This window comes from Galeopterus variegatus, unplaced genomic scaffold, assembly GCF_000696425.1.
Source record: "Galeopterus variegatus unplaced genomic scaffold, G_variegatus-3.0.2 Scaffold4347, whole genome shotgun sequence".
NCBI classification, from domain to species: Eukaryota; Metazoa; Chordata; class Mammalia; order Dermoptera; family Cynocephalidae; genus Galeopterus; species Galeopterus variegatus.
This window is the reverse complement of record NW_007730458.1, coordinates 1-17,920: the sequence shown is the minus strand read 5'-3', so window position 1 is coordinate 17,920 and position 17,920 is coordinate 1. Positions and strand designations below refer to the sequence as shown.

Sequence of the window (17,920 nt, the reverse complement as noted above, 5' to 3'; positions counted from 1 at the left end):
AAAAAAAAAAAAAAAAAAAAAAAAAAAAAAAAAAAAACCCCCACCCAAAAAAAAAAAAAAAAAAACACCCCCCACACCAAAAAACCCAAACAAAAACGAGCGGGGGGGGGGGGGAAGAAGATATAACAACTATACTTTTATGAAGTTGTTACAACAAGCAAACGGAAAGGACATTCTTGGGGGGGAGGGGAGAGAGGGAGGAGGGAGGGAGGTGTCGGTGATGGGCCATAATAATCATATACATTGTATATTGACAAAATAAAAATTTAACGAAAAAAAAAACAAAAAAAAAAAAGAAAATTAGGTTAGATTTACATGTGATTTTTCTAAAAGCGAATGGTGAAATGTTCCCCTCTAAGGTATAGGTTTAGACAAGTATTATGGTTTCAATCAACTTTTAATATCTTTTTTTCTAGTAATTACTGAAAATTGGAAAAGTTTGATTCTTCTATTATTTTGATGTTTTGTGGTTTTTAACCCTTTTTTGTCTTCACATGTCTGATTTATGAATTAATCTACTGTAGGAGAGGAAAAACCTTTCCTTTGCCCTCTTAAGTTCAGTGGCTGGGGCCTGAGAATTAAACTGACCAAAGAGAGATCAGCAGGAGAAAAGACATACAATTTGTTCTGATGCTAATATTTTTATGTGCCCGGGGGCTTTACAGAAAAGAAGTAAAAGCCAGAAGAAGCAGTTATACTTGAGAATTGACATTTTAACAAAGGGCGATAAGTTCTGAAGAAGTGGTTTGACAAAGAAAAGGGAGTTTAGATTTCTAGGGGCAATAAATTGTGGGAAAGGGATTAAGAAATATATGGGGGAAACAAATGGAAGACAAGGGTTATTTTAGTAAGCTTTTTTTATGTAGACTCTTCTCAGTGCCAGCTCTTCATTCCTGGTTATAAGGGTCACTCTCCTCATCCTGTTATAGAAGAGGGGGAAATTTATACCCTGCCTTTAGGCAGATAAGGGGAGGGCAGAGAATTCTTCCTATCTCTGTTGATTCTTAATTGCCTTCAGCTCATAATAATCCTTATGCTGAAGTGGCATATTTTGGGGTAGCATATTCTGATCCCATTCAGTATCCAGTAAAAATGTGATGCATGCCTAATCTGTTTTCTGGTAGAAACTTCCATTTACTCAACATCCTGAGATATTTGGATTACATGAAAATGTTGATATCTCCAAAGATCTTCAACAAACAAAAATCCTATTTGAGTCCTTGCTCCTCACCCAGGGAGGCTCCAAACAGACAGGATCTTCAGGAAGTACTGACCAGATTCTATTAGAAATTACCAAAGATATTCTCAACAAGGTAATATTTAGCTTAAAATATGTAGTTTGTAATACAATATAAATAAAATGGTACTGACATGACAATCTGAAAACTCCTTTTACTAGCCTTATGACCTCGACCAATGCACTTTGCCTCTCTAAGCATTAGTTTCCAAATCTCTAAAGTAGTGATAATAGTACCAGTTCTAAAATATTTTTAAGACCATTAAGGAGATCATGAATTAAAAGTGGTTTGCAAAGTGCCTGGCACATAGTAAGTTCTTAACTATAGTTGTGTGTCAGCCAACATACATATGATTTATTATCATTTCTAAATGATAAGGTAAAAGGCCTGCTTTTAAAAAAAATGAAGGAAATGTTCTGAACTTGCTGGTTCAAGGAGAACATGGTTTTTAATCTATACCTTTGGAAGTGAGGAGGCACAGGAAGATAAGAACAGGGCTGAGTTAGCTGCTATAGCTTTTTCTTTTCATAATACACCCCAATGTATTTAGCCCTACTAAGTGGAATGGCACTGTCTAGTCTAACCTTTTTTCTGTAAGTCTTAAATTCAATATGAAACTACTAAGAGGCCCTCTGGGGGAGGCAAGATGGTGGGCTAGAGGTGCCAAGGGCATGTCCCTCTCACAGAAAAGGACCAGAACAACTAATAGACAGCTAAATTTTGATGGCAGCATCTGTGGAAGAGCACAGGAGTGCAGAGGGAAACTGGTGAGATCCCTGTGGAGCACAAAAGCCCAGGATGGAAGCATAGAGAGGAGAGAGAGGCACCCAGCCTCATCCACCAAATCTCCACCACTGGGGTAGGCACAGGAAAGATGTTCTCTTGTTGGGGAAAAGGTAGGCAGAGGGCCCACACCAATCCCCATCCTTACCACAGAGGCCTACAGTTCCTATTGCAGGAGGATTCCACAGCCCTTGCAAGCTTGGAACCAAGTGTGGGAGCTGCTTAGAATATATGCCCTGCATTGCTCTAGAATAGGAGCACATACTGTATATTCCCCACCCCCCAACCTCATGACCCCAGCCAATGCAGTAGAAATCATCTTGAAACCAGAGCCACTGTGGGAGCTTGCCCTGCCCTGGGGGCCAGCAGCCACTGTGCTGCCCCAGCCTTAAAGCTCATCTATTATCCCAGTGCACTCACAGGAGAGGATACAATGCCCTGATCCCAGCAGCTTGAAGCCTGGACCCAGGAGCAGCTGTGCTCCCAGTTCTACATGCCTGGGAAGCCAATGCCAGGCCTGCTGAACTGATGCACTCCCATGTACCCAGCCAGAGACCAGATAGGCAGACCCCTCCCCCACTACCAGTGGACTGAGTTCTGTGCACCCAAGCTTCCAACCTGGTAAAACATCTCCCAGATCCCTACCCTAATGAACACACCCCAACCCCAGGTGAGCGGAACTAAAGTGCATTTGCACCCTCCCAGAGAAGTGGCAAAGTGGTCTTGCCCTCAACAGCCTCACCCACTGCTCAAGAAGTGGCTGGCTGGGCCCTCTCTCAGCAGGCCTGTGTTGCAGCCTCATCTACTGTCCAAGAAACACCTTCCAGGGCCCCCTCTTTTCAGGCCCACTTAGTGGCCTCACCCACCCCCTGAGAAATAGTTCAGTAGCCCCACTGTTAGCAGATCTCCCAAAAAGTGGAGGAAAGCACAACCTTGCACCTGGCCCTGAGAAGTAGCACAGTGTACTGGCTCCTGTCAGACCTGCATCCAGCTAGCCAAGCCAAAGTATGCCCATGCCCCTGACTCAGAGCAACAGCCCAGCTGTCATGTGCCTGAAGGACACCCCGCCCCCACACCCCCACCCCACCCCGGCTGAGTCTTTGAGCCATCACATGCACATGTATTCAAGGGAGAGACAGCCTGGCTGATGTGCCCATGGCAGGCCCAAAACTGGTCAGAGAATCAGCATGATGACCCTGCCACTGTCAAACCAGCCCCAGAATCCCTGACAGGCCATACACCCACACCCTCAACCTGAAAATCAATCCAGCATCCCCATCCCCAGTGAGCCAGCTCCCAAGAAGACTAGCTCACAGGGTGTATATGCACACCTTAGCCTGAGAGCACAGCAAGCCCACCCCTGGCAAAGCCATGCCACCACCACCACAAACCTCCCAAGAAATAGGCTACTGGGGCACACACATAGTGAAAGTGGATTACAGCTGAAGAAACTACACAGAGTCTACACTACTGCACCCAACCAGAACAGAGCCATTGTACTCTACCCAACTGACACCCAAAGACACATTTGCTGGTGAAAGTCCTTCCCCACACAAGCCACTCTACAAAATTCAAAGAAGTGACTCTTCCACCAGATGCACAGATATCAATGTGGGGAAACAAGAAACATGGAAAAACAAAAAACCACCCACAAGGAAACATGATACCACCAAAGAAACACAGTAATCCTCCAATAATAGATCCTCCCAAATCAGAAATTGCCAACTTGCTGGAAAAGAAATTCAAGTTAAGATTATTGTTGTAAGAGATACAACAGAATATGGACAAACAATTCAACAAAACCAGAAAAACAATTTATGATCTGAATGAGAAATTTAACAAAGAGATAGATATCATTTAAAAAATCAAACAAATCTTAGAATTAAAGAATTCATTGAATGAAATAAAAATACATTCAAGAGTCTAACAAAAGGCTAGATCACACAAAAGAAAGAATTTCTGATCTTGAAGACAGCTGTTTTGAAATCACAGGAAGAAAAGAAAATAAAGAAAGAGAAAAGAATTTTTAAAAATGAACAAAGTCTACAAGATTTAGTGGATACTATTAAGTGAACAAATGTTTGAATTATGGGCACTTCAGAAGGATAAGAAAACAAAAAGGGTATTGAAAACATGTTTAGTGAAGTAATAGCTGAAAACTTCCCTAGTCTTGGGAAAGATATGAAAATCCAAATCCAGGAAGTTCAGAGGTCCCCAAATAGATTCAACCCAAAAAGGTCCTTTCCAAGACATGTTGTAGCCAAACTGTCAAAAGTTAAAGACAAAGAGAGAATTCTAAAAACAGCAAGAGAAAAGCATCAAGTCACTTATAAGGGAATCTCCATTAGAGTAATAGCAGACTTCTCAGCAGAAACCCTACAGGCCAGGAAGGAATGGGGTAATATATTCAAAGTGCTGAAAGAAAAAAACTGCCAGTCAAGAATATTATACCAGTAAAGCTATCTTTCAGAAATGAAGGAGAAATAAAGTCTTTCTTAGACAAACGAAAATTAAGGAAATTCATCACCACCAGTCCAGCCTTACAAGAAATGCTTAGGGGAGTCCTACATCCAGAAGAGGGAGAACAATAACAATCATCATGAAAACACCTGAAAATATAAAATTTACTGATATAATAGATATACAAAATAGAAGAGAAAGGAATCAAACCTTATCAATACAAAAACCCACCAAACTGCAACAGATTAAATGCCCCAATTAAAAGACATAGACTGGCTGAATGGATAAAAAAGATGGCCCATCCATATGCTGCCTATAAGAAACACACCTTACTTACAAAGACACACATGGGCTGAAACAGAAGGGATGGAAAAAGATATTCCATGCAAATAGAAAACAAAAGTGAGTAGGATAGATATACTTATATCAGATAAAACAGACTTAAAGTCAAAATCTGTACTAAGAGATAAGGAAGGGCACTATATAATGATAAAGGGATCAGTACAGCAAAAGGATATAACAATTAAAAATATATATGCACCCAACACCAGAGCACCAAGATATATAAAGCAAATACTGTCAGATCTGAAGAAAGATATAGATGCCAAAACAATAATGGCTGGGTACTTTAACACCCCACAGTCAGCAGTGGACAAATTATCAAGGCAAAAAATCAACAAAGAAATTCAGATTTAAATGGCTTCACAGACCAACCAACATTTACAGAACATTTCATCCAACAGCTACAGAATACACATTTTTTTCATCAGCACATGGAGCACTCTCCAGGATTGACCAGATGCTGGGCCACAAAACTAGTCCCAACAAGTTAAAAAAGAAAATCAAACTATCAAGTATTTTTTCTGACCATAATGGAACAAAACTTGAAATCAATAACAAGAGGAACTTTTGAAACTGCAGAAATACATGGAAATTAAACAACATGCTCCTGAATGGCCAGTGGGTCAAAGATGAGATAAAGAAGGAAATCAAAAATTCCTTTCAATAAATGAAGACACAATATAACAAAACCTATGGGATACAGCCAAAGCAGTATTAAGAGGAAAGTTTACAGCAATAAATGCCTACATAAAAAAAAAGAAAAATTTCAAATAAGCAACCTAACAATGCACCCGAAGGGACTAGAAAAGCAAGAACAAATGAAATGCAAAATAAGTAGAAGAGAAGAAATAATAAAAATCAAAGCAGAAATAAATGAAATTGAGACTAAAAATATAATACAAAAGATCAATCAAATGAAATGTTGGTTTTCTGAGAAGATAAACACAATTGACAAATCATTAATCAAATTAACCAAGAAAAAAAGAGAAAAGACCGAGATAAATAAAATCAGAAATGCAAAAGGGGACATTACACTAATACCTTTGAAATACAAAGGATCTTTAGAGACTATTATGAACAAGTATACACCAATAAATCTGAAAACCTAGAGGAAATGGATAAATTACTGGACACATATGACCTACCAAGACTGAACTGAGAAGAAATGGAAAACCTAAACAGACCAATAACAAGTAACAAGATTGAATCAATAATTAAAAGTCTCCCAAGAAAGAAAAGCCCCAGACCAGGTGGCTTTACTGATGAATTCTACCAAATATTTGAAGAAGAACTAACACCAATACTTCTTCAACTATTTTTAAAAATTAAAGTGGACAGAATTCTTCCAAACTCTTACCACAGGCCAGCATTATCCTGATACCAAAACCAGGCAAGGACACAACAAAAAAAGATAACTACAAGCCAAAATCCCTGATGAACATAGGTAAAATCCTCAATAAAATACTAGCAAACTGAATCCAACAGCACACCAAAAGGATTTTACACACAATCAAGTGGGATTTACCCCAGGGATGCAAGGATGGTTCAACATATGTAAATCAGTAAATGTAATATATCACATCAATGGAATGATGGAAAAAAATATGATCATCTTGATAGATGCAGAAAAAGCATTTGATAAAATTCAACATCCCTTCATGATAAAAATCTCTCAACAAATTAGGTATAGAAGGAAAGTATCTTAATACCATAGAGGCTATATATGACAAACCCACAGCTAATATTATACTGAAAAGCTATCAGCTTTTCCCCTAAGAATTGGAACAAGACAAGGATGCCCACTCTTAACCACTTTTATTCAACATAGTAGTAGAAGTCCTAACCAGGGCAGTTAGGCAAGAGAAAGAAATAAAGGGCATCTAAATGGCAAAGGAAGAAGTTAAATTGTCTCTATTTGCATATGACATTATTATGGAAAGAACTCGGTGAGGAAACAATTCCAGTCACTTGGAGAGATGGAGAGTCAGGAAGTTTATTATGCTAGTGGGACAGGAACGCTAGCGGGACCCAGGTAGACTCACGTCCTGAGATCCTGAGACCCTGAACGTGAGTTTGACATGGTTTTTATAGGCCATAAACTTAGGTTTAACTTATATCTTAGACAAACAGCTGTTGGTTTTAGTTCCTTCTCACCCACGTGACTTAGGTGAACAGTCAAAATTAAAAATGCAAGCAGGGCAGACTAGCGAGATTACAAAAGCAGAAATGCCAGCAAGCAGTTGATTATTAACTAGGCTGAGTCCTGGCGGCCCTGGGAGATAAGCACATTTAGTTACAAAGACATTTTACAAGTTAGTCAGAATTTAATTTTTGAATCTTTGCTTCCTCATTAGCATGATTTATGTATAAAGAAATCTAAAGATTCTACCAAAAACCAAATTCAGTAAAGTTGCAGGATACAAGATCAACATACAGAAATCAGTAGCATTTCTATATAGCAACAACAAACTAGCAGAAAAAAGAAATCAAGGGGCCGGCCCGGTGGCGCACTGGATAGTGTGCCGCTTGGGAAGCGCGGCGGCACTCCCGCCCGAGGGTTCGGATCCCACATACAGACCGGTTCCCGCTCACTGGCTGAGCGAGGCGCGGGAGCAACACTGAGGGTTGCGATCCCGTTGCCGGTCCCTGGTCCGGTACGGGGGCAACACTGAGGGTTGCGATCCATGGCCGGACACGGAAAAAGACAAAAGACAAAAAAAAAAAAAAGAAAAAAGAAATCAAGAAAGCAATCCCATTTACAATAGCAGCAACAACAAAAATACCTAGGAATAAATTTAACCAAGGAGGCAAAAAATCTCTACAAGGAAAATTATAAAACACTGATTAAAGAAATTAAAGAAGACACCCCCAAATGGAAAGACATCTCATGTTCACTTATTGGAAGTATCAATATGTCAAAATGACCATACTACTCAAAGCAATCTACAGATTTAATGCAATTGCTATCAAACTACCAATGACATACCTCATAAAAATAGAGAAAACAATTCAAAAATTTATATGGAACAATGAAAGACCCCAAATAGGCAAAGCAATCCTGAGCAAAAAGAACAAAGTGGGAGACATAACACTCTCTGACTTCAAAATATACTACAAAGCTGTAGTAATTAAAACAGCATGGTATTGGCACAAAAACAGACACACAGACCAATGGACCAGAATAGAGAGCCCAGAAATAAATCCACCTACCTACAGCCAACTGATTTTCAACAAAGGAACAAAGAACATACATTGGGGAAAGGACAGTCTCTTCAATAAATGGTGCTGGGAAAATTGGAGATCTATAGGCAGAAGAATGAAAGTAGACCCCTGTCTCTCACCATATACCAAAATCAACTCAAAATGGATTAAAGACTTAAATGTAAGACCCAAAACTATAAGACTTACAGAAGAAAACACAGGGAAACACCTCAGGACATAGGACTAGGCAGAGATTTTATGATTAAGACTCCTAAAGCACAGGCAAACAAAAGCAAAAATAAACAAATGGGATTCTATCAAACTAAAAAGCTCCTGCACAGCAAAGGAAACAATCCATAGAGTGAAAAGACAACCTGCAGAATGGGAGAAAATATTTGCAAACTATGCATCCGATGAAGGATTAATATCCAGAATATACAAAGAACTCAAACAACTCAATAGTAAAACAACCGATAGCCCATTTTAGAAATGAACACATAAGCTGAATAGACATTTTTCAAAAGAAGACATACAAATGGACAACAGGTATATGAAAAAATGCTCAACATCACTAATCATCAGAAAAATGCAAGTCAAAACCAGAATGAGATATCATCTTACCCCAATTAGAATGCCTGTTATCAAAAAGACAGAAAAAAACCAATACTGGTGAGGATGGGGAGAAAGGAGAACTTCAGTACATTGTTGGTGGGAATGTAAATTAGTACAGCCATTATAGAAAACAATATGAAAACTTCCCAAAAAACTCCAGATAGAATTACCATATGATCCAGCAATCCCACTGGTAGGTATATATTCAAAGGAAAGGAAATCAAGAAGTCAAAGGGATACATGCACTCCCATCTTTATCACAGCTCTATTCACAGTAGCTAAGACTTGGAAATAACCTAGATGTTCATCAATGAGTGAGTGGATTTAAAAAACAGGTTATATATACACAATAGAATACCACTTAGCCATAAAAAAGAATTAAATTCTGCCATTTGCAGCAACATGAATGAGCTTGGAGAAAATTATGTTAAGTGAAATAACCCAGACACAGAAAGAGAAATGCCACTTGTTCTCATATATATGTGGAAGCTAAAAAAATTGGTCTCATAGACATAGAGAGTAGGATAGTGGGTACTACAGACTAGTAAGGAAACGGGGGGATGGGGAGAGGGTGGTCAATCAATACAAAATTGTAGAAAGATAGGAAGAACAAGATCTAGCATTTTATAGCAATATAGGGAGACTACAGTCAGCAACGAATTACTATATAACTTCAAGTAGCTGGTTGAGAGGATGTTGAATGTTCCACACACAAAGCGTTTGAGGTGAATATTCTAAGTACCCTGATATGACCATTGCACACTGTATAAATGTACCCAAATATCACATTGTACCGTAAATATATACAATTATCTAAAACTAAATTAGAAGAAAAAAATTTCAGAGTCATAAGTAGATTAGAGGTTACCGAAATAGGAGGAAAGGAATAATGAGAAGTTCTTGCTTAATGGGTACAGAGTCTGTGTATAGGATGAGAAAAAAGTTTTGGAAATCAATAGAGATAGTAGTTACACAGAATTGTGAATGTAATTAATTCTACACAATTGTATGCTTAAAAATGCTTAAAATGGCTGTCCTATGTTATATATGTTTTGCCACAATTAAAAAAGAAAATTAAAAAAACTACTAAGAGAACTTTTAAAAGATTATGGCCCTAAGCACAGATCTTCATAACTCCCCTCCAAGATAAGTACTATAACTATCCCTGTATTTCAGTGTCAGGCCTCTGACAGAGCAGAGTCTGGCCCCCAGTCCACTTGCCTTCAAAGCCATGGGTTGCACCACTACTTGACTCACACCGTTCCTTAAGATGAGCCTACTCGCGAAAGCAAACTAGCCTGCTCCAGCCCACACTCCTGTCCTGCTGCTTCTGCCATTTGCCTCTTCTCATTCCTAGTCCCTCCTGCTTCTGTGGTTTATCTCTGTGGGGAAAGGTTCTTGCCATCACTGAATGGTGGCTCGTATAAGATCCCTGACAGGGTACCTGGCAGAGGCATCTGGGGCATAGTCAACATAAGGGAGTTGTCTGAGCCAAAGAGCCCTTGAGTTATATCACCATGTGTGACTTACAATTCTTTTGTATCATCCAGGGATTATCACCTGGGACAGTCTAGGTAGCTCACCTCTCTTAGTTTAGGACTTCCCTGATTGGGAAACTCCTTTGCCCTTATAGGAATATGAATTCCAGTATCTTGGGACTTGTTCATCAGTTCTGAAATCCTCTTCAGCACTTCTCCTCAAGCATCTCTGAGGGGCCTCATAGAAATCTGACACTTGATGGCCTTCTCTCTCCCTATACCCTGGAACCCTGCTACATTTACACAAGTTAATTATTTGATAGTGGGGTAAACTAATTATTTAAGCTAAGTTATTTGGAACCAGTTGATAACTGATTAGAAATAAATATAAAACAATTCTAAAATGGTTAATCAGTTTTATCAATGGAAAATAAAATTCAATTTACAAAAAGGAATTGTACAACTTTTCAGAAATATTTATCTTCCACAAAGTGCTGTAGTAGTTAAGAACATAGGCCTTGGGGTCAGAGACTTGTAAAGAGACCACCTTTTGGCTGTGTGCCCTTGGGCCAGTTACTTAACCTCTCTACTTAAATGTCCTCATTCTGTAAAGTGTAAATGATAATGGCCACCTAAGATTGTATGGTTTGAGTTAAAGGAAATAATATATGGAATGCAGTTAGCACAGTGCCTGGCACATAGCAACACCCTATATTAGCTATTATTGATATTGTAGCTGAATGAAACTACTTATCTATTCTGAGAGTAATTTGTGATCTTCAAAATCTATTTTTTTAGCTCCCAGATGATTTTGACATTGAAATAGCACTACTGAAGTATCCTGTGACATATAAAGAGAGCATGAATACGGTGTTGGTACAAGAAATGGAAAGATTTAACAAGTAAGGATCTATATCCCCAGTGATTCAGAAGGGAATCAACCAAAGTCCATAAAAAGACACACTGGCATTGAATTAAACATTTTAAGAAAAGATTATCAAAACCTATATATCCTTTTCAAAAGTTCCATGACCTTCTGCCCCAAAAGGGAGGGTGTTTTTTAAAATGTAAAAATGATGATGAAAAAGAGATCTGTTCTTACTGGTTAAAAATATTCATTAATCATAACTTCTCATCCAACGGTTACTATTCTCCTCGAGAGATACAGAACGAACATTAACTACGCCTACATTTGTTGTTTTTCTGCCACCTGAAACACATACACCTCCCTTTTCTTACTGAGTCCAACTGAGGTTGATAAGGTACCCCATGATAAAAACAGATTATTTGCTTTGAATTTTTGTATTTAATTTTCTGCAATGCAATACTGGCTTAAGGAATGGAGAATTGTTTTGGTTATGAATTTTCTGTAGTGTTTCCAAGTTTATTTTGGTTTCCAGACTTGTTGATGTTTTAAAATAAAATATATTAAAATATCATGATGTCTTCACCAAGTATTTTTTATACAAAGACTCTATTTGTATGTAATAACATGCTGTCTCTCAGCTGCTTGGGCTTCTATCCCAAAACTTTCACTACAGGTATATTTATGGTGTTCTTAGCACTTTGGGCCTAAGTGGGAAGCTAAGTATTTGCAAGTGTATAAATGAATTACAGTTTATGTTTTAATGCAGTGTTTTCATAGTTTCAGATATTGCATAACACTTTTATAACTTTTTCCATATTTGCCTGTCACCTACAATGTTATTTACCTACTATTTTTCCTAAAATGATTCTCTGCTTAAATTAGCCAGATCTTAAGCAATAATAGCCAGAAAACAAAAATTTTGATATGCTAGTTGTATTATTTTTTATATTTTAATATATGTATATAATGATTAAAATGAAAAATGTTCATCCAAGTATCACCTAAAATTATCTCATATGCCACCAAGTGGGAGGTGAGCACACTTTGGAAAACGCTCCCATAAAGCTGTGAATGGGATTCCTGCTATTTCTTCTTCTGGAAAGATTGTATGTTGATATTTACTATCATATATACATTAATGACATTATTTCTTTCATTGCAGTTTAATTATAACAATACGTAACACTCTACTAGACCTTGAAAAAGCTATTAAGGGTGTGGTTGTAATGGATTCTGCATTGGAGGCACTCTCTGGTAGTCTACTTGTTGGAAAGGTTCCAGAAATGTGGGCTAAACGATCATACCCAAGTCTTAAGCCCCTAGGAAGTTACATTGCTGATTTTCTAGCCCGGTTGAACTTTTTACAGGTAAGAGATTATTTTATATATATAATTTTATTTTTTTGGTTGAATGGGGAGATGTTAGTACATGCCTGTGGTCACTTGAATGTCTCCTTGATGAATGGAATGTGATTAGTAGTTTCATTGTAATCCAACCAAAATTTTAGAATATTGAAATATACATACATTTCAAAATACTTAGTAGAAAAGTTAAGATGTTGCTTTACCCAAACCTAAGTAATATGTGACATATTTTTGAAGATTCTAAATTTGTGGTTCTCTAAGACCACAGTTCAACGTTGACTTGAGATTTTAATAGCAATGGTAAGTCTCAAAAAAAAAAAAAAGCCAAGGTTTGGATTTATCAATAATTGACCATTTTCTTAAAATTAATGTCTTGTATCTCTTATCTCATAAAACTAGGGGAAATATGAATGCTTCGAATCTTCCCCCTTTCCCCTTAACACATGTAAAGATGTTCAGAGCACAGGAAAACATAAGGCAGGAGACTGCTTTTCCTCCTCAGCTCCCCTATTTGTCCCCCATCCTATGGTTGATGTTTTATGCTTGAGGGGTATGGGTTTGGGAGGATGCAAAAAATATTTTTTGAAAAGTCACAGGTATATGATTTTTCAGTGTTCAGTTGCCTTTTTTTTATTCAAAAATTTTGTTTCACTGTAGAAGCTAGTCATAAAATGGAACTTTGTTTCACTGTAGAAGCCAGTGCTTGTGAGGACTTGGAGAAACAAGCTTTCTCATACATTCCTTTTATGTATTTGCTGATCTGATAGGTTAACCACGTCTTATTTTGATGTTACTTTCTTTGATTATTAGTGAGCCTGTGCTTCTTTTGGTATGTGTGCTTGCCATTTGTATTTTCTTCTGTGAACTGTCTGTTTATATCCTATGTCCATTTTTCTTGTGGACTATTTTTTAATTTATAGGAATTTTTAATGTAGATTATATGTTTAACAAAAGAAACAGTACAGAATAGAATACTAAATGGATTTCCCCCATTGACATCTTACCCTTATAGAAAGTGTAGGGTTTTCTCATCCTTTTTCCTTCTCCTGGACTCTTCTTCACCTCCTAATGGTTCTTATAATTAACAAATTAAGCAAATGAGTAATCTGTACTTTCTATCCTTTTCTTGTTTTTCTCTCACCATTCACCCTGTTTGTCTTCTGTCTTAGTCAGTTCAGGCTGCTATAACAAAGTAAAATAGACTGGGTGACTTAAACAACAGACATTTATTTCTCAGAGTTCTGGAGGCTGGGAAGTCTAAGATCAGGGTGCCCTCATGGTCGGGTGAACCAGATGAGAGCACTCCTGGTTCACAGATGAGAGACAGACAGACAGACAGACAGAAAGCCCTCTCCTATTTCTTCTTATGAAGGCACTAATCCCATCATATGGGCTCCACCTTCATGGCCTAATTACCTGCCCAGGGCCCCATCTCCAAATGCCATAACATTGGAGATTAGGGTTTCATCATAGGAATTTCAGAGGAAAACAAACATTTAGTCCATAGCTTCTTCTCTTCCCTTTCTCCTTCCTGTGCTTTTTTTTTTAAAAAGTTTTTTGCTCACTCATTAAAATCCCAGGATAAATCCTGGATCTGACACTTTTACTATCTTTGTGACTTTGAGCAAGTTACTCATCTTTCTGCATGCTACTTTCCTTGTCCATAAAATGGGAGGAATATCTAATTCACTGAGTTATCTTATGGACTAAATGATGTATGTAAAGTACTTAGCACAGTGACTGGCATGTACTCAGCACTTAGTAAATGATAGCTAATTCAGAGATTGTACAAGTAGCTGACCACAGACACTAATGACATTCTTGGCTAAATGAAGCCCCAAAGGAGTAAGTTTTCTATACACCTGCCTTCTGGGTTCTTACAGCTTTCTTGTGCATGCTGCTGGTTCTGTCTGCCCTTGTTAAACTCCATCTCTTCCTCTACCTCTCTTGATCTGCTAGCTTGTACTGTTGCCACATCTCCAGCAGCAGTTTGTTCTTTCCCTCCTAGGGGGCAAAGCTGGCTTCTTCCCATAGTGTACTGCTTGATGAAAGACAAAGTTCATTTTTAATTCATCTGTTCATTCAACAAATATGAATTGAGACCCTACTTTGTTCCATGCACCTTGTTGTGTGTGTTCTGTGAGAGAAAGATGATTACAACATTAGCCTTGCCTTCAAGCTGCCAATAGCCTACAGGCAGACAAGCTATGTATCTAAAAAAAAAAGTAATACAGTATAAGGGATGTGCCATAAAAGACCAACATGTAAAATGCTCTAGGAGTTCAAAGAAGGAAGACAGTTCTTTTGGCTCAGGAACACAGGGTTGTTTCATAGGTAAGGTAGCACTTGAGCTGGATCTAAAGGATGAATGGTCTTGAATACTGAAAAGAAAGGAAAAGGACTTAGAGACTTATGTAGCTGTCATATGAAAAGCACTGTATCATTTAGGATTGAGTTTGTTATAAGCAACAAAATTTATGACATAAGCAAAAAGAAAGTTTGTTCCCTTATGTAACTGGAAAGTCCTGGGGTTTAAAGTAGCTTCAGGTAGGTTTGACCTGTGGTGCAAACATAGTTACCTGGTCCTGTCTTCTTGCACTTTATTTTCTGGATCCATCCTCTTTGGGTTAACTCCATTCTCAGTTGGGTTCTTGTCTGATGGTATCAAGATAGCAGCAGCAATTCTGGCCTCATATCCATACAACTTGAAAGAGTTGAAAGTAAGTCTTTTCCCCAAAAGTCCCAGCAAGAGTTTCTGTGTCTTTGGCTTTGATTGGGTCACATGTCCATTCCCGAATCAATCACTATGACTGAAGGTATGATAGGCCAGGCGTGAATCACATGCCCATACCAGGAGGCTGAGTGGAGTTCTACCACCGGAAGTGCTTAGACCAAGCGTGTAGGAGGGTTTGTCCTCCAGAGCCAAAGAAGCATAGTATCACTTAAAGACAGGCAGAGAAAAACAACAGATGTCCACTGAACACAAAAGAGACCAGCAAATAGTCCAGTCTGATTAGAATGTAGGATGCTTGAAGGGAAATAAAAAAGAGAATAGAGCTGAAAATATAATTTAGGGCCAGATTGTGAAGTATCTTGAATAGGAGACAAGAGGTTTAGGCTTTAATTTGGTGGATCACCGAAGAATTTGGTAGGTCACTGAAGAATTATGCAAGATGCTAAATCTGATCAAAACAATGTATGGTGAGGTATATTCTCTTAGCATTGTTCTGGATGTACTGACCAGTGAGAAGAAAGAAGCAAGAAGACAGTACACAGTGATGCAGAAAGATGACCATGAATATCTGAGCTGGAGTGGGGGCAGTGGCATGGAGACAAGGGGTTTAAGAGGGTTAAGGAACTGGAATCAACATATGAGGGTTCCAGATAGACAATGTGTAAGAGGCCTAAGTTGGTTGCTTTTGAGTAGGATACCTAATATGAGTATAATAAATCTCCAAATAATTTACATTTGGCTTTTTGCAGAAGATTTGAATCTTTCAAACTATGTTTCATTCAGGTTAATGATCAAATTATTTTGAATTTTCTAAGAAGAATAACTAGAAGGGAAAAGAGGTAGGAAGGCCAGGGTGGGCTGCGTCTGATGTCAGGGAAGAGAGAAAGTGTAGGCAACAACACAAAAGCCAGAATCAGAAATTGTATGTCAAGTGACACTTGTATAAGTCAAAAACTGTACATGATGTTTTGTTTTGTTTTGTTTCCCTTTATAGGACTGGTATAATTCAGGAAAACCTTGCGTATTTTGGCTCTCAGGTTTCTTTTTCACCCAAGCCTTTTTAACTGGAGCTATGCAGAATTATGCCAGAAAATATACCACCCCTATTGATTTACTAGGATATGAATTTCAGGTATAGTAACTAACTCCTTAACTCATGTATTTAAGCAAGGTGGATATACTGAATTTATATATTATAACCCATTATAAGCAATTTTACTTCTTTTCATTCTTTGTGTTCCATGAAAAAAGTATATAATATTTATCTTGCTTTCCCTAGGATAGAACTTTCATATGTCTCAATATTTGATTGATCCCATACTGTTTTTCTATTTTAGCAAAAATTAATGATGTACAGTAAAACCTATAAATTGCTTCAAAAAGAACTTATATTACATCTTTTTACATACTATGGCTGTATTTATGGTTTAACAAGCCGTTTATATTTATGGTTTAACAAGCCGTTATTTAGTAGAGTTTCCCTGAATGTGTTCTGCATATCTAGCTAATGTTTTCCTTATGAGACTAAGTTGTGTGGACAGTGGATCATTACTAGTGTATGCCTCTCCCTTCAGGTTATTCCTTCTGATACATCTAACAAATCACCAGAAGACGGCGTTTATATCCATGGATTATATCTTGATGGAGCACGGTGGGACAGAAAAAGGTTAGTAGTTTCAATTGCAAAGACCTCTTCAATAGTAGTTGAATCATAGATAAGTGGTCTGCTGCATTTTTGTGGAGGGTTTTTTCTTTTTTTAACCAAAAGGTCTCTTCTAGGGAATGAAGCAAATAATAAATAATTTCACAATTCTTAAGTACATCATTACTCAGGCTGGGGCAATTGATGAGTGATTATTTTTAGGTCCTGAACAATTTTTAGGAAATATTTCAGTGGTTTTAGTAGTAGAAAAGTTAGCCAAAATTATTTTCCTGCTTCTGTTTTCTAACAGTTACCTTCCATTTTGTAATGTGTAGGACTGCCTCATTTTTAAACAATTTACAGTTAGTCATCATTAAGTTCCCATTTCTATTACTGAATGGAAAACTTTTTCTTGCATTTGAGATAATAAATAAATATTGAGAATAAATATTGAAGTTCCAGCTTCACTCTTAGGAAACTAAGCAATGCTATTCTTGTTTAAAATATGTAGGGGTAGGACAGAAAGGAGAGAAAATATTTCCCTTGGAGCCCTGGTCCTTTCACAATCCATTTATAGGCATAATCCTCTATTTCCAGAGTCAGGTTTAGACTTTGCTCCCAAGGGAGCATTAAAGACTGAAGTAGGAAATATCACCTAAGAGGGAGCAATACGGGTATTCTACCGGGAAAATTCCAAGGCAGTGTTATGAGGAGACTCAACCGCACATAATTCATTTTATTACTCCTATCTCCTTTCTTTTCTTTTTTCATCATTTTACTGCCATTTTTCTTAGCTTACTTTGCCTCACATATGTATTCATCTTTTCCTTCCTTCTTTCTCTCTTTTCTTCCTTCCAACAAACAAAGTAGCATAGTGAAGAGAAACCAGATTTTCTAGATAGGCAGATCTGTGTTTGAATACTGACACTGGCACTTAAGATCTGCGTAACTGTGAAAAAAGTACTCAATGTCTCTGAGCCTCCAATCTACATCTGTGAAATTGAGATAGGAATGGGGAGAGGAGTATGGTAAGGGTCTGATGTGATAGTGTCTGCCTCCTGGACGGTACTTAAAAATTGGCAGGCATTGATATTTGTTCACTGTTCTACATTTTTTTTTTTAAACCTCGACAATAATTTTATTTATTTATTTATTTATTTATTTTCATTAAATTTTTATTTTGTCAATATACAATGTA

General features: G+C 37.7%; 1 protein-coding gene across 1 annotated transcript in view; it reads left to right on the top strand.

Moving 5' to 3' along the window:
* The window catches only part of LOC103602911 (dynein heavy chain 12, axonemal-like), a gene marked incomplete at both ends in the record, with an annotated part of 185,863 nt that extends 169,117 nt beyond the window's left edge, over window positions 1–16,746 (top strand). Inside the window, 5 exons of the mRNA XM_008587356.1 lie at window positions 1,125–1,313; window positions 10,913–11,016; window positions 12,145–12,349; window positions 16,075–16,212; window positions 16,655–16,746. Coding sequence (XP_008585578.1) covers window positions 1,125–1,313; window positions 10,913–11,016; window positions 12,145–12,349; window positions 16,075–16,212; window positions 16,655–16,746 — 728 coding nt within the window. The remainder of the gene's footprint in view (window positions 1–1,124; window positions 1,314–10,912; window positions 11,017–12,144; window positions 12,350–16,074; window positions 16,213–16,654) is intronic.
* Between the last annotated feature and the right edge of the window lie 1,174 nt (window positions 16,747–17,920).